The sequence below is a fragment of the Leptonychotes weddellii genome, chromosome 7, assembly GCF_054177405.1.
Source record: "Leptonychotes weddellii isolate Sample4059 chromosome 7, ASM5417740v2, whole genome shotgun sequence".
NCBI classification, from domain to species: domain Eukaryota; kingdom Metazoa; phylum Chordata; class Mammalia; order Carnivora; family Phocidae; genus Leptonychotes; species Leptonychotes weddellii.
The window spans coordinates 93,575,811-93,596,791 of record NC_138375.1 but is presented as its reverse complement, the minus strand read 5'-3'; the positions used below and the strand labels follow the sequence as shown (position 1 = coordinate 93,596,791).

General features: G+C 41.6%; 2 protein-coding genes across 2 annotated transcripts in view; both read left to right on the top strand.

The window, feature by feature from the left end:
- The first annotated feature begins 1,975 nt into the window (after window positions 1-1,975).
- CCNB1 (cyclin B1) lies at window positions 1,976-10,584 on the top strand. Its single transcript, XM_081826799.1, has 9 exons — window positions 1,976-2,132; window positions 2,742-2,912; window positions 3,013-3,165; window positions 5,538-5,720; window positions 7,156-7,314; window positions 7,725-7,961; window positions 8,700-8,840; window positions 9,399-9,509; window positions 10,367-10,584. The coding sequence occupies exons 1-9, from the start codon at window positions 2,112-2,114 to the stop codon at window positions 10,472-10,474; spliced, it is 1,284 nt and encodes a 427-aa protein (XP_081682925.1). The 5' UTR covers window positions 1,976-2,111; the 3' UTR covers window positions 10,475-10,584.
- A 6,344-nt stretch (window positions 10,585-16,928) lies between these two features.
- CENPH (centromere protein H) overlaps window positions 16,929-20,981 on the top strand; it is an 18,521-nt gene continuing 14,468 nt past the window's right edge. The window contains exon 1 of the mRNA XM_081826779.1: window positions 16,929-17,179. Within this exon, the coding sequence (XP_081682905.1) occupies window positions 17,046-17,179 (134 nt within the window). The 5' untranslated portion in view covers window positions 16,929-17,045. The remainder of the gene's footprint in view (window positions 17,180-20,981) is intronic.

Genomic DNA, 20,981 nt, shown 5'->3' with positions numbered 1-20,981 from the left:
ACAAGGACTTGTATAAATTTATTCTTTCCAATTTCTTCAGTCTCACTTCTATTCTGTCCCCTATACTGTAGCCATATTGGCTTTTCTGAACATGACAAACTCATTCCTGTCACGGGGTTTTCACAGGCTATTTCCTCTATCGGGAATGTTCTCTTTCTTGTCATTTAAGCCCTGGCTTAACCTAGGAGTTACATCACCTTCTCAGACTATTCCTGACCACCAAGTCTAAGGTAGCTACCAAGTTACTCTCTACATCACTTCTTTTCATTCTCTGCCTAGCCCTTAGTAGTATCTGGCTTTTTTTTTTTCTTTTTTCTTTTTACTTCACTTACTTGTTTATCTGTTTTGTTTCTCTTTTCTCCTACTGGAATATAAGGTTTGTGAAAGTGAGGATTTTCTCTGTTTTCATTCAGAGCTACATTCCTAGCACTTAGAACAGGGCCTGGCATGTAGTTAGCCCTATTAATTTGGCCAGAGGAGTGAACATTGAGTAGTTCACTGAGGAGAAAGTCACATAAGTTTTTGTTTTTTAAAGATTATTTATTTATTTATTTATTTATTTGACAGAGAGAGAGCACAAGCAGGGGGAGCAGCAGTGGGAGAGAGAAAAGCAGGCTCTCCACTGAGCAGGGTGCCCGGCGTGGAGCTCAATCCCTGAACCCTGGGATCATGACCTGAGCCAAAGGTGCTTAACTGACTGAGCCACCCAGGCGCCCCAAATTTTAAGTATCATAAAGAAAGGAGGTGATCCATGATACTTATGCTAATTAAGCATAAAAAACTAGCATACTGAATAGAAATGAGTCTATAGGTATCTACACAGTTGGCAAGATTCTCAAGTTTGGCATGTCCAGACTATTGACATTTTGGGCTGGATAATTATTTGTGTGGACTTGGGAGGGTGGGAGCTATCCTATGCATTGTAGGAAAAGCTGTGGGAACTATTCCAGATTAAAGGAAGCTAAATGTAACATCTGGCCCTAGACTGCATCCCGTCCTGGGGAGAGAAAATACTATAAGGGGCCTTATCAGATCAACTAACAAAACTGGAATATAAACTAGACTGCATGAAATATTGTAATAATGTAAACTTATGAAGTTAATAACTATTGCGGTTATGTAGGAGAATATACCTTTTTTCTTAGGAAATACACACCAAAGAATTAAGGGATCAAGGGCCATAAATATATATAACTTACCCTTCAATGTTTCAGGAAGAAAATTTTTATATACAGTTAGACATAGATCTAATGGTAAAGCAAATTAGGTAATATGTTAAGGATACTTGAATCTGGGCAAAAGGTATACATGTGTTCCTTGTAATAGTTTTGTTTGCAACTTCCCTAAGTTTGAAATTATTTTCAAATAAACAGCTAAAACAAAAGATTGGCTCTGGGAAGCAATTCGATTAAAGTAATCGGGCAGATTGAGAAGCTGACAATATTTTTAACAGACCATTAGTGTTGTGGAAACATCAGGGAAGTTTATTTCCCATGTTACGAATTTGTGACTCTGGGAAAGTCACTCAAAGCCTCTCTGAGCTTCAGGCCCTTCACCCAGAGGGCTGCTGAATAGTCAAATGAAAGAATGTATATAAAAGCCTTTCCTGCTACATGCCAAAGCAAAGAGGAAACTGTAACAGTAAGTGGGACTAGAGCCGTAACTGCTGCTCAGGTTCTCAAACTCAGGCGGCTCCACTGTCCCCCGCCGCAGGGATACCAGCCGTGCCCCCGGTTGGCTCCCGCGGCGCAGCAGCACACCCCGCTCCCCGCAGGTGGGTCGCGCACCTCCGGCTAGCCTCCCCAGCTGGCCGCACAGCTGCCCGGGGAGCGAAGGCCTGGCCCCGCCCGCCCTCGAACGTCTCCGCGGGGTCGCCCTGGAAACGCATTCTCGGAGGAACAGGCAGCCGCCAATGGGAAGGGAGCGAGTGCCACGAACTGACCAATAAGGAGGGAGCAGTGCGGGGTTTAAACCCGAGGCCGGGCCCAGCTCCTCCCGGCGTGCTGCGGAGGAACGGCTGTTGATCTGCGGTGGCTTCAGGTCCCCGGCTCGTTGGTGGCTCCCGCGCTCTGCTTCTCCCCACTGAGCAGCTGCCTGGTGAAGACGAAGCCATGGCGCTCCGGGTCACCAGGGTGAGCAAACGCGGCCTTCCTCGCTCGCTGCGTGTCCTCTCGTCCTCGGTCCCTTGCCGGAGCACCCCCCCCCCACCATTCCCCGAGTGGACTAAGGCAGCGATTTGGGGAGGAGGATGGGGGGATCGGTGGGCCCCTGGCACGGTGGGGGCGTTTGGGGGCCTGGCGGAGAAAGGAAGAGGACGGGGCCGTCCGTGGATGAATGTTTGGCGCGGGGGGGGAGGGCAGTGGATGGTCGACAGGAACCCTCTTTTAAAATGTGGTAGAGGCCCCCTGAGTGAGCTCCCACCAACCGCGTATCCCCTTTCCCGGAGAGAAGGTGCTGCCTTTGGAGGCTTTTCCGATTTCCTTTCAAATGTAAATTAAGAGTTCAGAGTCGCCGGGGATTAAGCAGGCAGCCCCTCAATAGGTGAGTGAAGAGGTTCTGGAAGAAATGGGCTTGTCGCAGCCGAAGCGTAGATCCTGGAACCCCGGTTTCCCTTCGGAACCCAATTTTTACAGCCAGCTTTTCTTCTGAGAGCTTCTCTCTTGCCCCACCTTCACTGACCCTTGACTTAACTCCAACGTGGCTGGTTGGGCCGGCCCTCAAAGTGGTCTTGTTTCTTTCAGAACACAAAAGTTAATGTTGAAAATAAGGCGAAGATCAGTATGGCAGGCGCAAAGCGCGTGCCTCTGGCCACGACTGCGGCCTCCAAACCCGGGCTGAGGCCAAGAACGGCGCTCGGAGACATTGGTAACAAAGTCAGCGAACAACCACAGGCCAAACTGCCTCTGAAAAAGGTAACTATCTTCCTGAGCCAACTTCTCTGTCTGTAAGAGTTCACCCTACAGCTGTGACCCTTGGTGGGGAAACATTTCATTTTCGTCCTTTCATCCACAGGAAGCAAAAACTTTGGTTCCTGGAAAAGTTATTGCTAAAAAAATACCTAAACCTCTGGAAAAGGCACCGGAGCCTGTGCCTGAGCCTGTGCCAGAACCAGAGCCAGAACCTGAGCCTATTAAAGAAGAAAAACTTTCGCCTGAGCCTATTTTGGTAAATTTACTCTGCTTTTCTCCATCCAATCTGTTGGGTGTTTCTTTCCCCTCGTTTTATAATACATGGAATAGCATTTGAACAAATAGTAATACTAGTAACATTTATAGAGTACTTAGCAGGAGGTACTCTCTGCTCTGCACTTGAAGTGCTTTTAACTGGCATAAGCTTTACATGGACTCTCTTACTTGTATTATTACCTTTACCTTTTAGATAATGGCTTAGAGAAGTACTAAGTAATTTTTCTAGAGTCACACATCTAATCAGTGACACCTATGGATGTTAAACCCAGGCCATCTGGCTTCAGAAGCTAGGCTCTTCATCATTTTGTTGTACTGCCTCCTCCCCCCCCCCAGTGAATGGTATTGAGATATTGGGTGAGAGCTGCATGGACCAAAGATTTTGCGGTCTTTGGTACAAGCCATCTGACCGGAATTTATTGACTGAAACAGATTATCTTGAATCCTTTTAATCCCTATTGTGGCCACTGAGTATTTAATAATCCTGTAACATTGGAACAAAGGTGTAAAGCAGAAAGAAAATGTAGCTTTTCAGAGAGTAGATGAGTTAACAGCCTCAAAAACTAAGACTAAGAGCTTATTAAATATCAGTTACATAAATGTATCCACTCCTGTGAAGGAGAAACACTGCTTGTAGAAGGGGCTCCTTTGCTGAAATTACAATGAACTGCATTTAATGAAGCTCTAATTTTTAAAACGTAGTTAAGGGGGTGCCTGGGTGGCTCAGTCGGTTAAGCATCTACCTTCAGCTCAGGTCATGATTCCAGGGTCCTGGGATCCAGCCCCACGTCAGGCTCCCTGCTCAGCGAGGAGTCTGCTCCCTCTCCCTTTGCTGCTTCCCCGCTGCTTATGCTCTCTCACTCTCACTCTCTCTCAAATAAATAAATAAAATCTTTAAAAAAAAAATAAAGTAAAACATAGTTAAGGAGCATCTCTACTTGTTAGATGGGATGATGCTCACTTCATGAATCACTTAATAAGATAATTACATCTTTAAGAAACAAATAATAGTTAAAACCAGTTGAGAAAATGATCTGTGAAGTCATTCAGCCCAGTTCCTTATATCTAAGGATAGATTTGAGGCTATTGCTTTAGTATTGACATTCTGGATATAACACCTGAAACCTAGAGCATGCACAGTCTCTCAACTGGCCATACCAAACTATGTGAGGTTTCCTTGAAAGTCCCATACTGATTCTTGACTTTGCTCTCCCACTTACTAAAAAAGGCCTTTCTCACTCTCATTGTTTTATTTTTTTAAAGATTTTATTTATTTATTTATTTGACAGAGAGAGAGAGAGACAGCGAGAGAGGAAACACAAACAGAGGGGGAGTGGGAGAGGGAGAAGCCGGCCTCCCGCCCAGCAGGGAGCCCAATGCGGGGCTCGATGCCAGGACCCTGGGATCATGACCTGAGCCAAAGGCAGACGCTTGACGCTTAACGACTGAGCCACTCAGGCGCCCCTCTCTCATTCTTTCAGACGGTAACCTTTCATCCTTCAAAGCAGCTCAAGCATCAACTCCAGGAACTTTGCCTAACTTACCCTCACCCTTGTTACTAGAATCAGTCTCATTTCATTTACTTCTCTCTTCTAAATTCAAAGCCCTTTGAGGACACTATAAAGGCAGTGTCTAGCACAGAGCTTGACTAGAAGAAAATGCCAATAAATGTTTGAACAAAGGGATAACTGGAGTTTGAAGGAAATGGCTAATAATAATAAACTGGGGAACGCCTGGGTGGTTAAGCGTCTGCCTTCAGCTCAGGTCATGATTCCTGGGTCTTGAGAGCGAGTTCCACAAGGGGCTCCCCGCTGAGCGGGGAGCCTGCTTCTCCCTCTGCCTGCCGCTCCCCCTGCTTGTGTTCTCTCTCTGACAAATAAGATCTTAAAAGAAAATAACAAGCTTTGTTAATCCTTAGTAGTCAGGGCCGAACTTGAGTTTTCCTGGGCAGTGAGAAGCAGTCCGTGTTTTGATATAAAGACTAAAGACTGTCATTCATTTGGATTGACTTAACATGATGCTGATAAACAGATTGTTTACTCATTTCCTTTGGAGGAAAGTCTAGAATGTGATTTTGTTTGCTTTTTCTCTGTTTTACCCATTGGTGTTTAGGTTCTGCTAACTTAAAATCTGCTCAGTCTGTTTTGGCTTTTTGCTTTTTGTATTAATCATGTCCTAAGGAGAAATTGAATAAATTTGAAAAGAAAGATACTTTTCCTTTTAAGGAAATGAATTATGAATTATATGTCTATTTAGCAGTTGGTCTGTTGAGTTAGTACCAATAATTGGGCCTTCATTCCTGGATTGTATGCTCCTCTTTGCTATTATTTCAAAAGGTCTCTCTGTTTCAAGGTTGATACTCCCTCTCCAAGCCCAATGGAAACATCTGGATGTGCCCCTGCAGAAGAATATCTGTGTCAGGCATTCTCTGATGTAATTCTTGCAGTGAATGATGTGGATGCAGAAGATGGAGCTGATCCAAACCTTTGCAGTGAATATGTGAAAGATATTTATGCTTATCTGAGACAACTTGAGGTCTGTATTATTTTTAGAATCTTTGTTTTTTTAAACTGCATTTAACTTTATTTAAAGACATTTTCCAGGGTGCCTGGATGGCTCAGTCATTAAGCGTCTGCCTTCGGCTCAGGTCATGGTCCCAGGGTCCTGGGATCGAGCCCTGCATCGGGCTCCCTGCTCAGCGGGAAGCCTGCTTCTCTCTCTCCCACTCCCCCTGCTTGTGTTCCCTCTCTAGCTATGTCTCTCTCTGTCAAATAAATAAATAAGATCTTTTAAAAAAAAAAAAGACATTTTCCACTGACAGTTTATAATAATTCAAGCAGGATGTGAACAGTATTTCTTAACAGTAGATTCCACTTTCAAATTCTCATTCACAGAGTACCAAAAATCAAAAGTCACTAATCAAACTAAGGACATCTGTATTTGCCATTTTGAACAGGTAAAGTTCAAAGTGACAGTGAATACCATAACTCTAACAAATGTCCATAGGTTGAGTGATATACTTATGTCTATCACAGTTAGGAGTGGGCAAGTCCCAGGCTCTGAGTTGGAGGATTAGAGGCAGGAGAGAGATGGCAACAGAGAATATGCTGAAAAATAACCAGCAGGAACACAAGGCCTTTTGGCTCATTGTGGCTGATGTGCATGTGATACCGGGGAAATTGTTCTTTGTGTCCAAGTGGAGTACGCTCAAAAAAAGTTTTTGGTTTTCTTTCATTTCATATCACTTCTGAAACTTCCTATTAATGGCATTTGTCCCCCACCCCAAGACAAGGAAGCATTCTGTATGCTAATAAGCTGTACACTACCAAATTTGCCCAACTGTTTGTTAATAATGCATTCTCTTCTTTAGGCATCCATTTTCTATAGGATTGTCCTACAGAAACTTCCTTGCCAGGACCAGCCTTCCACTTTGGTTTTTTTCTCCCTTCTTTTTAATAAAATTACAACCTTGGCCAAGTGGGTTTAGCAGGTGTATGTGCTGGTCCTTGATGGTTCATTCTTTCTCTCTGTAGTGTTTTGGGGGTTTAAATCCTAGAGCAGGAGAGTGGGTAGCACACAGGTTCCAGCTGACCTGGGAAGTAGCTGCTGCTAGCTTTCCCTACTTCATACAGCTCAGGTTCTGGGTTTAGAATCATAAGTGAAAAGATTTAAGATGATGGCATGATAGCTTTGTCTGGGATGAAGTGGGTACGGAGTGTGGGCAAGTAGCAGTGATGGCAGGTTGAACATAATGAGATCTGTGCATAAGGAAAAACCTGTCAAACTGTCCTATTTAAGGTTTGCTTTCTTCCTCAGTGACAGAGCTATATGTCGTGACTGTATGAGTAATTAAGTTGAGCACTGTTAGAGATTCTGAACTCTGCATTACTATTCTGTGGTGACTAATATTTGTGGACAGAAATGTCACATGGAGTCTTGCCTCTAAAGGATAATCAGCATTCTTTTGCAGGAAGAGCAAGCAGTCAGACCAAAATACCTACTGGGTCGTGAAGTCACTGGAAACATGAGAGCCATCCTTATTGACTGGCTAGTACAGGTTCAAATGAAATTCAGGTTACTGCAGGAGACCATGTACATGACTGTTTCCATTATTGATCGGTTCATGCAGGTGAGCATAATTCAGTAATTGAGGGTTCTCCCTTCCAGGATCCTAGCAGAGTCATAAACAGACTTTTTCAGGGGCACCTGGGTGGCTCAGTCTGTTAAGCATCTGCCTTCGGCTCAGGTCATGATCTGAGTCTTGGGATCAAGCCCCGCATGGGGCTCTCTGCTCAGCGGGGAGTCTGTTTGTTTATTCCTCTCCCTCTAACCCTCCCCCCTGCTCATGCTCTCTTTCTCTCAAATAAATAAATAAAATCTTAAAAAAAAAAGAAAAGACTTTTTCCAGCTAACCATCTGTCTTGGGGTAGTGTCAAGATTTTGCTGTGAGAGTGTTTTTCCCATGTCCCCTTCATAGCTCTGTTGTCTCCTTTTTCAAGTACATATTAGTTGTTCATCCAGTTGGAATTCCCATTGCAGAATAATTGTGTGCCCAAGAAGATGCTGCAGCTGGTTGGTGTCACTGCCATGTTTATTGCAAGCAAATATGAAGAAATGTACCCTCCAGAAATTGGTGACTTTGCCTTTGTGACTGATAACACTTACACTAAACACCAAATCAGACAGATGGAAATGAAGATTCTAAGATCTTTAAATTTTGGTTTGGGCCGCCCTCTACCCCTGCATTTCCTTCGGAGAGCATCTAAGATTGGAGAGGTACAGATTTCTTTGGTAACCTTTAGTATGGTACATGATGAAATACTGCTAATCAGGGCGCCTGGGTGGCTCAGTTGGTTAAGCGACTGCCTTCGGCTCAGGTCATGATCCTGGAGTCCCTGGATTGAGTCCCGCATCGGGCTCCCTGCTGGGCAGGGAGCCTGCTTCTCCCTCTTGACCCTCCCCCCTCTCATGTGCTCTCTCTCTCATTCTCTCTGTCTCAAATAAATAAATTCTTTAAAAAAAAAAAAGAGGGGCGCCTGGGTGGCTCAGATGGTTAAGCATCTGCCTTCAGCTCAGGTCATGATCCCAGCGTCCTGGGATCGAGCCCCGCATCGGGCTCCCTGCTCAGCGGGGAGCCTGCTTCTGCCTCTCCCTCTGCCTCTCTCCCTGCTCATGCTCTCTCTCTCTATCTCTGTGTCTCAAATGAATAAATAAAAAAAAAAAAATAAAAATCAAAAAAAAAAAATAAATAAAAAATAAAAAATCAAAAAAAAAAAGAAATACTGCTAATCAAGCAGATCTAATTCAGCTGACTTATAAATCTGCATGAGGAAGACATAAAAATGTTCTTTATTTCCAATCAGGCTGTATATTAATATTTTCATTAAGGCCTTCCATGGGCAATTGCATTTGAGAGTCAATAGACAAACATTTGTAATTATAGTTACGGGCGTACTGCTTATTGCCAATACAGAATTCTCTGACTGAAGTTGAGACCTGTGGGTTTTGTTTCAGGTTGATGTTGAACAACATACTTTGGCCAAATACCTGATGGAACTAACTATGTTGGACTACGATATGGTGCACTTTCCTCCTTCTCAGATTGCAGCAGGAGCTTTTTGCTTAGCACTGAAAATTCTTGATAACGGTGAATGGGTAAGCTCTGTCCCATAGACTTAGGTTACCCTAAGCTTTTAAATTGTAAGTGATGTTTGCATGAATACTGGACTTTTTACATTAAAGGACAATTCTAATGGTTTCTAAAAATATAGCATCTACTGAAAGAATGCTTAAAAATGATTATCTTATTTGTGTGTTCATCGGATACTCCCACTTCATTACCTAATTTCATCTTTCTATATAGAAGAAGACACTCAGGTCAAACGACATGCTAGAAGTTCATTCATACTCCTTTGATTCACCAAATATTTCTCCTGTTTGCCATGTGCTACCCTACACCCTTGGAGTAGAACTATGCATGAGAATGTTGGTGTGAAAGAATTTGAGCACGTGTATAATAGATTTTTAAATACAGGGTCCTAGAGAAGCATGAAAGAAGAGTACCTGGGGAAGAAAGCATCTTAAATGTATCTTAAATTTTAGTTATAATCAGTCCTATGGAATCTCTTCCTACCCTACTCTTGACTAAGATACAGAAATTTTATGAAAAGCATTGTTGATGAGCATTTCTAACATTAACTTTTGTTGCCATAGACACCAACTCTACAGCATTATCTCTCATACACTGAAGAATCCCTTCTAAATGTTATGCAACACCTCGCTAAGAATATAGTCATGGTGAATCGTGGGCTTACAAAGCACATGGTAAGTCAGGGGTACTGTAGATGTTGGGGGGGATGTGGGAGGGTGCAGAGTGAAAATACTTAAGATTTCATGACTGCAAATGCATGGCTTATTTTCCCCTTTTTTAATCTTTTCTTGGGGGGGAGTTAGAGGGTGGGTACAGAAGGAGAGAGATTTTTTAAAATTTTATTTAAATTCAATTAATTTACATATACTGTATTATTAGTTTCAGAGGTAGAGTTCAGTGATTCATCAGTTGCATATAACACTCAGGGCTCATTACATCACATGCCCTTCTTAATGCCCATCACCCAGTTACGCCATCCCCCCACCTACCTCCCCTCCAGCACCCCCCAGTTTGTTTCCTAAAATTCAGAGTCTCTTATAGTTTGTCTCCATCTCTGATTTCATCTTATCTTATGGGAGAGAATCTTAAGCAGACTCCACGCCCAATGCATAACCCGGTGCAGGACTTGAGCTCAACCTTGAGATCATGACCAGAGCCGAAATCAAGAGTTCGATGCTTAACCTACCGAGCCACCCAGACACCCCGATGCATACCTTATTTTTAAGTTTTTTTTTTTTTTTAAAGATTTTATTTATTTATTTGAGAGAGAGAATGAGATAGAGAGAGAGAGCATGAGACAGGGGAGGGTTAGAGGGAGAAGCAGGCTCCTCGCCGAGCAGGGAGCCCGATGCGGGACTCGATCCAGGGACTCCAGGATCATGACCTGAGCTGAAGGCAGTCGCTTAATCAACTGAGCCACCCAGGCGCCCTATTTTTAAGTATTTGATGTTTTAAGTGAATATCTGCACCATGGGATCTTAACAATGTTTTCCTCTTTGCCTTCATTAACTACTATGCTTTTCTCTTCCAGACTATCAAGAACAAGTATGCCACATCTAAGCATGCTAAGATCAGCACTCTGGCACAGCTAAATTCTGCACTAGTTCAAGATTTAGCCAAGGCTGTGGCAAAGGTGTAACTTGTAAACATGAGTTGGAGTACTATACCTGCAAATAAAATTGGCACCATGTGCCATCTGTATATATTATATGTTACCTCTACTTTTAATAAAGTTTGTGGTCCTTTTTACTTCTTATACCTTAACTCATTTGAATGTCACTACTTTCCTACTTGAGGATAACCTAAAAGTTGTGTTAAAGGTATGATGGGGAGTATAAAAAGTGCTTTCAGTTTATTGGGACCCAACTTACATACATAATTGTTACTTGTGTGGTTCTTGTTTTATGTACTTGGCTTTCGCTTTCTTAATATGGATTACTGTGGTCATGAAGGCAGTTAAAGCCCTTCTGTAGGGCATACTGCACGTAAGCCCAATTGTCTTGGAGAATATGCAGCCTTATTCTGCTTAAAAGCCTGCCATCTCATTCTTAGGACCCCCCGCTCCCCATTTTCTGTTTCTTCTGGTGGTTGCTGCCATAATTCTAAGTAGTTTTTACTTCTACCACTATTTCTTAAATTATCAACTTCAGCTAGTATCATTTTTTCACTTGCAAAAATACGAACTTTATATTTTAAACCTACTTTACCTTTTTATTGTTTATTGATCAAATAAAAGTAGATCCTCAAAACCTACAAAAGTATCTAGAAAAGTTAATTTACTCTTTACCCCCCACTTCTACAGCTCAATCCCATCCCTCTGAAGGTATCAACAGTTTGGGATAGATCCTTCGATACTTCTTCTATAAACACAGACATGCATATAAATTGTTACAGGGATTTCTAAGAAATGGGATCATTCTATATATAAGCAATTCCTTTGAACATGTATAGGCCTTGCCTGTATTTGGTCATTACATTCCATAGTATGATATACTACAGTGTTCAACCATTCTGCTATTGACCTTCACATTGCTTTTCCTCTTTGCTCCTACAGACAAATGTCTTTATTATCATTAAATAACACTTTCCTTTTTGTACACTGGGTTCTCCAGAATATGTACTAAGTTTTGGCAGGTACTTAACAAAAGATGACTTTCAGTGTCACCAGCAGTGTACAAAAGTGCTGGATTCCTCTGTGTCCTTGCCAGAACTGAAGGCAATGATTCTCCAATTTCTGTGAATTTGGCAAAAAATCTATCTTGTTTGCTGTTGTAATTTATAGTTTTGATGGCTAGTTGAATAAATTTTTGTTGACTACTTATCAATATGTGAGGTTTTCCCATTTTGTCTTTTGCCTTTTGACTGTTTATGCTCTTTTGTCATGTAGACACTTTTAAGTTTGTGTATTATCAAATCTACTTTTTTTCCTGTAGTTGCTTTTGGATTTTCAGTCCTTTTTTTTTTTTTAAAGATCTAAAGATTTTAGGGGCGCCTGGGTGGCGCAGTCGGTTAAGCGTCTGCCTTCGGCTCAGGTCACATAATCTCAGGGTCCTGGGATCGAGCCCCGCATCGGGCTCCCTGCTCAGCAGGAAACCTGCTTCTCCCTCTCCCACTCCCCCTGCTTGTATTCCCTCTCATTGTCTCTGTCAAACAGGGAGAGGGAGAGGGAAAAGCAGGCTTTCCGCTGAGCAGGAAGACCAACGTGGGGCTCAGTCCCAGGACCTTGGGATCACGACCCGAGCCGAAGGCAGACGCTTAACTGACTGAGCCACCCAGGCGCCCCTGGATTTTCAGTCCTAAGGTCAACTCTATCCCCAAACTCTAAACATCTTCTAAAATTCTAAAATTTACCCGTTATATTTATAATCCCCCAAACTTTTTGTATATGGGATAAGGTAGGACTCTGACAGATAGGTGCCCATTTATGCTTGTACCACATGATCAAAATTATCCTTGTCAACCTGAATTGAAACAATGCCCATCTATCATTTCCTTTTTTTTTTTTAGAAAAATTTTACTTACTAATTTGAGACAGAGCATGAGCAGGGGGAGAGGCAGACTCCCCGCTAAGCAGGGAGCTGGATGTGGGTCTTGATCCCAGGACGCTGGGATCATGACCTGAGCCAAAGGCAGAACTTAACCATCTGACCCCTCAGGTATCCCACCCATCTATCATTTCCTGATCTAAATATTTCTACTTGTATTTTCCTGCGATAAACAATGTAAAACTATTACATTATCTGATAAGATGAAGCTAGCACTATTTTCCAGATATTTGGGGGCAATTTCAAACATAAGAAATTTATAAAGTTATGTCCAGTTAACAGAAAAACTTGGAGGTTTTGAGTAGACCTGTCTTCTCATCCAGAAGCACTTTTCTCCAAGGCTTGTTGCATGCCCTCCAATAGAATATTAGAATTTTAATTATATAACTGAAGTTTATTGTTGGGTTTGTGGGTTTTGTCACTATTGTGAATGGGATCTATTTCCCACCTATCTTTTTATTGCTAGTTGTAGTTTTCTTATCCAGCTGACACCAGTATTCTTAATTTTTTTTTTATTCAATTTGTTTTTAATGGAGTAGAAAACCTTAAACCTAGGCCTTAAAATTAAAAATTTTATTTTTTCAATGTTTATGATATTTACAGTATTAGAATCTCCAACATTGGGGCGCCTGGGTGGCTCAGTCCGTTAAAGTGTCTGTCTTTGGCTCAGGTCATGATCCCAGGGTCCTGGGATGGAGCCCCGTTCGAGCCCCGGGTGGGGCTCCCTGCTCAGCAGAGAGCCTGCTGCTTCTCCCTCTCCCTCTGCCTGCCGCTCTGCCTACTTGTGCTAGCTCTCTGTCAAATAAAGGAATAAAATCTTAAAAAAAAAAAAAAAAAGAGTCTCCAACATAATCATAATAGGCAAATCCCTGTGTTGTTTCTGGGTTAGACATCTCAAGTGTTTTTATCATTTAATATTTTTGTTGTTAGGCTTTAAGTAGTCTTTATATCTTAGGTATTTTTCTGTTTTTGTTTAGAGTTGTTAATTGGCAAGGCTGTGGAAATTCATTTACTTTTTCAGCTTATGGTGTTATTAGGGTTATTAATATGGTATAATATTCTGCATTAGAGGTTTATTAAAGTGGAATGAATTCTTGCTCATCTTACATAGATTTAATCTATTTCTTCTAGAAAATTTTGCATCTTGTTTGGGAAATTGGCACAGTTTTTGTTGTTGGTATGGTTTTCTAGTTTTTCTTGTATTTTACCAGGTTTAAGGTGGATTAAAGAGGTTTTCATTTTTATATCACATACTTTGAAATCCTTATTCATTCATTTAAAACTAGCTCAATTAAACTTTTACAATCATTTGGCCTGGATCTGCTTAAAAGGATATGTTTTCCATTGTCATTTGGTGTTTTTTAGGAACTATTCCCCCCCATTAATAGGAAATACTCTATTCTAGGTTTTTAAAATTATAGCTGTGTATGTAATTATATCTTGTTTCTTGTTCCTGATCTTAAATATTTTATTTTCTAACCAGGCTTGCGTGGAGGTTTTGTTTTTTGGGGGGGTATTTTGAAAGAATCTGTTTTGGTGTTACATTTCTATGACCTTTATTTTGTAGTTTTAGCTTTTACACTATTCTCACCATCTTTTTCTTTTGTTATTTTCTAGTTTAAGTTAAATATTCAATGTATTTTGGTGATAAAAGTATTTATACATTTTCTTTGAGATAGCTTGTTTCTGAAGCCCTCCTTTTTATCTATTTCTGGTCATTATAATTTCTTTTGTGGTTCTTCGTGATCTGGAGATTATTTAACTGCTAATTTTCTAAGTAGTCGGTTTATTTTTTTAATTTTTTATTTTTTTTAAATTTTATTTATTTATTTGACAGAGAGAGACACAGCGAGAGAGGGAACACAAGCAGGGGAGTGGGAAAGGGAGAAGCAGGCTTCCCGCGGAGCAGGGAGCCCGATGCGGGGCTTGATCCCAGGACCCTGGGATCATGACCTGAGCTGAAGGCAGACGCTTAACGACTGAGCCACCCAGGCGCCCCTAAGTAGTCGGTTTCTTTTAAAGTTTTTTGTCGAACATCTTCGTGTTGGTGATTTTTTAATTTTGTTGGAAATGGGGGTCTTTAAAAAGCCTTTTTGAAACTTAATGTTTTCTCTGTAGATAAGTATTTGAATGACCTCTGTAAATATTCCAAAGATATAAAAAAGATTTTTTTTCCTGTTAGGGGACAAAGTTCTAGGTACTTTTGTAGGCAAATATTAAATTACAGGTATAAAGAAAGAAAAGTATGTATGTTGGGAGCATATCTATATGTGTGTGCATCTATTTTTCTTTTTCAGAGTCATTTCAAAGTAAATTTTAGATTTCAATATGTCCCCTTAAAATATTTCATCATGCATCTAATAATTCAGTTTCCTAAATAACCATAATCTTTATCACATTAAGACAATTAACAACTCCATATGTAATATGCAGTGCATATTCAGATTTCCTCCATTGTTTCAAAGATGTTTTACAAGCTTTTTTCCAAAACAGGTTCCAATCAAAATTTGTTTCCCATATACAATAGTTGTCCTGCTTTTTGTTTTTCAAGGCATGGACATGAATTGTCCAGTCTGTTTGCCTTATAGAATGTCCGTCATTCTAGATTTTTTTTTAAAAGATTTTATTTATTTGATAGAGAGAGACACAATGAAAGAGGGAACACAAGCAGGGGGAGAGGGAGAAGTAGGCTTCCCGCAGAGCAGGGAGCCGGATGAGGGGCTCGATCCCAGGACCCTGGGATCACGACCTGAGCCGAAGGCAGATGCTTAATGACTGAGCCACCCAGGCACCCCATCATTCTAGATTTCTTGTCTGATTGGTTCTTCATAGTTAAGTTCAGGTTATGCATTCTAGCAAGAATATAGGTGATTTGTACAAGTTATGCATCATTTTGGAGTCACATATTAGTTGTTAAGCTACTGATGATACTGAGTTTGATCATCTGGTTAAGATGGTAACCACCGAATACAGCTTTGCTGTAAAGGTGCTGTAATCTTTAGTTTTATTATCCATTAATGATATTAACTTTGAATCATTTACCTCACTAGGAGTCACATGATGGTAGTTAGCTAATTGTATTATCCCTTCTATATTATTGGACATTCTCTAAAGAATAGCTCCACACCCACATATTCCCTTTTTGTTTTACTCTGGATTTTTAAAAATCAGTTATAATCCATTACCCCCAGTAGTTCTCAAAGTGTCATCCCAATCCAGCATCATGAATATCACCTGGGCATTTGTTAGAAATGAAAATCAGAATAAAAACTTGGGAGAGGCACCTGCCAATTTAAATGCCAGTAAAATTAACATACAGTGTTATATTAATTTCAGGTGCACAACATAGCCATTCAACAGTTCTCTACGTTACTCTGTGCTCATCATATTAAGTCTGCTCTTAAGCCCCTTCACCTATTTCACTCATCCTCCTACCCACCTAGCAGTCGGTTTTAACTAGTCCTCCCCATGATTCTGATTCCTGCTGAGAGGAATTACTGCACTGTCTTTGTCCCAAATTTGGCCTGGGACACCAGATAGGCAACTGCTTAAAAGTATGCGATTGATGTGAGATATTGGAAGACATCCAGGGTAAACCTAAAAAACAGTAACATTGCCCTTTTTGTGTAAAATAAAAAGTGAAAGGAAACCATGCTTTTCCAGGAGTTTGACGGTAGGAGTGGCGAATCTACGGTCTTACTTACATCCTTTTGAATCGAAATTATACCGGGAGTTGTTACTTTGATAATGAAGAGGAAGAAGGGAGAGCGCACACTGTATGACCAAGTGTAACACAGGGGAAACTAGTTACTTAAGGGGAATGCTCGGCTTTCTTGTTCAGAGGTGTGAGTTCCTGTGCTTTTGCTACAAAGCTAGAGCGACAGCCCTTAATGAAAAACTACAATCAGGGATTTATCCGTCCTGCATTTTCTCCATTACCCGATCATCGCCCAGCTGAAAAGCTTTAACTGCAACCTAGTAAGTCGACAAGCTAACACGTCGGGGCACAGAACTGTTAACAGAGTGCGAATCTTACTGATAGTGAAATTTCACGCTGCAAGTCTGGGGTTCAAGTATATGCACTGCCTCGTAGGGGCTTTAGGTATCCTTGAACTTCGTCAAACGAGGGGTGTCTGGACGTTAAGAACTCAGATCGAAAGTCTACTTAAACAAAACAACCCTCCATTGTTTCCCTTTCTTGGCCTGCCCGGGTACACCCATTTTCCAAGGCTGTGAAGGTTAACGGAGTGCTAAGATGGGTCCAAAAACCGCTGTCCCGAAGATCCGCTGTCCCAGCGCCAAGGATGATTGACCATATGTGTCGGGGTTTTCCCTTCCAGGCTTCCAGGCGGTTCCCGGAAGCCGGGGTGTGTCCCAAACAGCTGTAACCCAACCCCTAGCCCAGCACTCGACAAAGCTGATGCCTAAAGTTTCACTTTTTCTTACTAGTGGTCTTATACTAGTCGCCAGGATAAGAGTGAAAGGAGTAACCACGGCAACCAGAGAACGGGACGGAAGGGGTGGGACCGTAGGGCGGAAGGGGCGGGACGGAGTGCGGCGGCTCTCCGGCCTTTTCCCGGCGTCAATTTAGTGGCGGGAAAATCGGGTCCTGAGGCTGCATCTTTCCGCCCCAGACAATTCCTCTTTGCACCGGAGGAATTGGGAATGGAGAAGCAACCCAGAGAGCAAGCGGTCACCGAGCCCGCGGACTCCGGAGCGGGAGGCGAGGAAGGCGGGTCACCACAGGTCGCCGGCGCCCAGACGGCGCGTCCCGAGGACCGCTTGACCCTGCTGCTCAGGTTGTTCCCTCTGGCCGGCTCGGCCGGATCCAAACGGGCGCCGTGGCCCAGAGCCCCGCCCTTTGTTCTCAGGGTCCCGAAGACTTCGAATTCTGACTTGGTCGCTTAATAGCTGCGTCACTGCATCAATCAGTTGAGCTCCTTAAGCCCCTTCATCTTCGAAAAAGAGGACGGTTACATCTTCTTAATAGAGTTGCAGTGGGGGTTAAATGTGATAGTCAGAGGCATGCGGTTAACACAGTGCCCCGGGCCCTTCGGAGCTGTAATTTCCCCTCCTTTTCTCATCTACTCAAGCCCTGCGGCCCCGATATTCAAACGGGTTGTGAGGTGCATCGAAGGCCTTAGCTACATAAAAAAACGTCCTGCCTCTTTATTTTATGGTTACGACCCTTTTCAATCCAGAAGCTTTATTTGTTATATTTCCTACGAAGAGGGTTATGTTTATACTTTTCCACTAAGCCTTGTGTGGCTTTTGGTGTGGCCCCTCAAGCTAAGAATAGTTTTTATGTCTTTAATTGGTTGGGACAAAAAAATTCCTGGAGGGATATTTAGTAACACGTGAAAATTATATGAAATTCAAATTTCAGTGCCCGTAAGGAAAGGCTTATTGAAACACAACTTTCCTGCTACAGGGTCTGTGTTGAGTAGCTACAGTAGAGACCGTATGAATCACAAAGCCTAAAATACTTGTTTGGTCCTGTACAGGGGGGAAAAAAAACTATTCTAAATCATAGTAGGGGGATTTTTTTTCTCCCTCCCTTGTATTTTAGCTTTACCACTACTTTGAAAGGTCTTGGCTAATTAAGTCTCACAGCCTCCCTTTAAAAATTCCCTCCTACCTATAACATAAAATTCTGAAATAATAAAGATATGGGATCACCTTTTTTATCTCAGCTAAAAGAGAACTGTTCTTACAGTGTGGTGTGTTTTTTTATTTTTTATTTATTTATTTGACGGAGAGAGAGAAAGAAAGCACACAAGCAAGGGGAGTGGCAGGCAGAGGGAGAAGCAGACTACCCACTGAGCAGGGAGCCCGATGTAGGGCTCAATCCCAGGATGCTGGGATCATGACCTGAGCCACCCAGGCGTCCCTTACAGTGTGTTTTAAAATGCTAGCCTAACTTCTTAATCTGTAAGAAATTCTTTTCATTTGGAATTTCAAACATAAGGAACTTAAACCATGCAGGTTTAAAAATCCTTCTAATGTCACTTAGCTACTTATATTGGTCTCAGAATCACAGAGCAGTTTCAGAATTATGAAACTACCATGTAAATGTCCAACATCTTGTAAGTTAGCATTTTACCCATAGCTTTTCTACTTATTTTATATATGATTTTCAATTAAGTACAATGTTAGGACAACCAAGAAACTATATGAATTATCTATCCAAGAGTTAGTATATTTGTTATTTTTCTGTGTCTCCTAGGAATGTTACAAACTGTTTTTAAACTCGTTAAAATGTTTGCGGTTTTCACCATTTTGATGGATTTCTTCTTTGTGTAGCCCATATTTCTTGAGTGTGGCATATAATAAATTTAAAAATCAGAATTTTAACTTTTCCCAATAGTTGCTGTTTTCCCACTGGAGTCCATTTTGCATCTTTCTCTGAGGCCCCCCCTTTTTTAAAGATATTTTTATTTTATTTTATGTTTGTTTTTTTTTTAAGATTTTATTTATTTGACAGAGAGAGACACAGTGAGAGAGGGAACACAAGCAGGGGGAGTGGGAGAGGGAGAAGCAGGCTTCCCTCGGAGCAAGGAGCCCGATGCGGGGGCTCAATCCCAGGACCCTGACATCATGACCCGAGCGGAAGGCTTAACGACTGAGCACCCAGGCGCCCCAAGAGATTTTTATTTTTAAGCAATTTCTACACCCAGTGTGAGGCTCCAACTCACAACCTGAACTGAGCCAGCCAAGCACCCCATAAGATTTGGGCATAGTTGACACAATGTTACATTAGTTTCAGGTGTACAACTTACTGACTTGAAAAGTTTAGGGGTGCATGGGTGGCTCAGTCGGTTAAGCATCTTCCTTCAGCTCAGGTCATGATTCCAGGGTCCTGGGATCGAGTCCTGCTTCGGGCTCCTTGCTCAGCAGGGAATCTGCTTCTCCCTCTGCCTGCTGCTCCCCTTGCTTGTGCTCACTGTCTGTCAAACAAATAAATAAAATCTTAAAAAAAAAAGGAAAAGTTTATATATTATGCTATGTTCCCCACAAGTATAGCTTACCATCTCTCTCATTACATCACTATTACAGTATCACTGACTGTATTCCTTATGCTCTGCTTTTTATTCCGGTGACTTAGTCGTTCCATAACTGGAAGCCTGTACCTCCCTCTCGCCTTCACCGGTTTTGCCCAAACCCCCTCTCTGACAACCATCAGTTTGTTCTCTGTATTTATAGTTTTGATTATGCTTTTTGTTTATTCATTTTTTTTAGATTCCATTTATGTGTGAAATCATGGTATTTGTCTCTCAGTCTGATTTATTTCACTTAACATAATACCTTCTAGGTCCATTGTGTTGTCTCAAATGCCACAATCTCATATTTTATGGTTGTGTAATATTCCATAGTGTATATGACACATTTTCCTTATCCATTCATCTACTGATGGATATTTAGGTTGCATGTCTTGGTTATTGTAAGTAATGCTGTGGTAAACAGGAATACATATATCTTTCGACTTAGTGTTTTTTTGTTCCCTGGGTAAATATCAAATAGTGAAATTATTGGATCATATGGTATTTCTACTTCTGATTTTCTGAGGAATCTCCATACTGTTTTCCACAGTGGCTGTACTAATTTACATTCCCACCAACAGTGCAAGAGGGTTCCCTTTTTCTCCACATCCTTGCCAGCACTTGTGTTTTTGTCTTTTTTATTTTAGCCATTCTGACAGATGTGAGTGATATCTCATTGTGGTTATGATTTGCATTTCCCTGATCATTGGTCATGTTGAGCTGCATCTTTTCATGTGTCTGTTGGCCATCTGTATGTCTTCTTTTTTATTTATTTATTTTTAAGATTTATTTATTTGACAGAGAGAGGGAACACAAGCAGGGGGAGTGGGAGAGGGAGAAGCAGGCTTCCCGCAGAGCAGGGAGCCCGATGTGGGGATTGATCCCAGGACCCTGGGATCATGACCTGAGCTGAAGGCAGACGTTTAATGACTGAGCCACCCAGGCGCCCCATCTGTATGTCTTCTTTGGGAAAATGTCTATTCAGGTCACCTGCCCATTTCTTAATCAGACTGTTTGTTTTTTCTTTTGGTGTTGAGTTGTTTAAGTTCTTTATATATTTTTGATATTAACCCCTTATAAAATAAATGATTTGCAGATATCTTCTCCCATTCAGTAGGTTGTCTTTTCATTTTGTTGATGGTTTCCTTTGCTATGCAAAAACTTTTTATTTTGATGTAGTCCCAATAGTTTATTTTTGCTTTTGTTTTCCTTGCCTCAGGAGACATATCTAGAAAAATTTTGCTATGGCCAATGTCAGAGAAATTACTGCCTATCTTCTCTTCTAGAATTTTTATGGTTTCGTCTCCTGTTTAGGTCTTTAATCCATTTTGAGTTTAGGTTTTTTTTTTGTTTTTTTTTTATATATATTTTTTTATTCTTATGTTAATCCCCATACATTACATCATTAGTTCTAGATGAAGTGTTCCATGATTCATTGTTTGTGCATAACACCCAGTGCTCCATGCAGAACGTGCCCTCCTCAATACCCACCACCAGGCCAACCCATCCTCCCACCCCCCTCCCCTCTAGAACCCCCAGCCTGTTTTTCAGAGTCCATCGT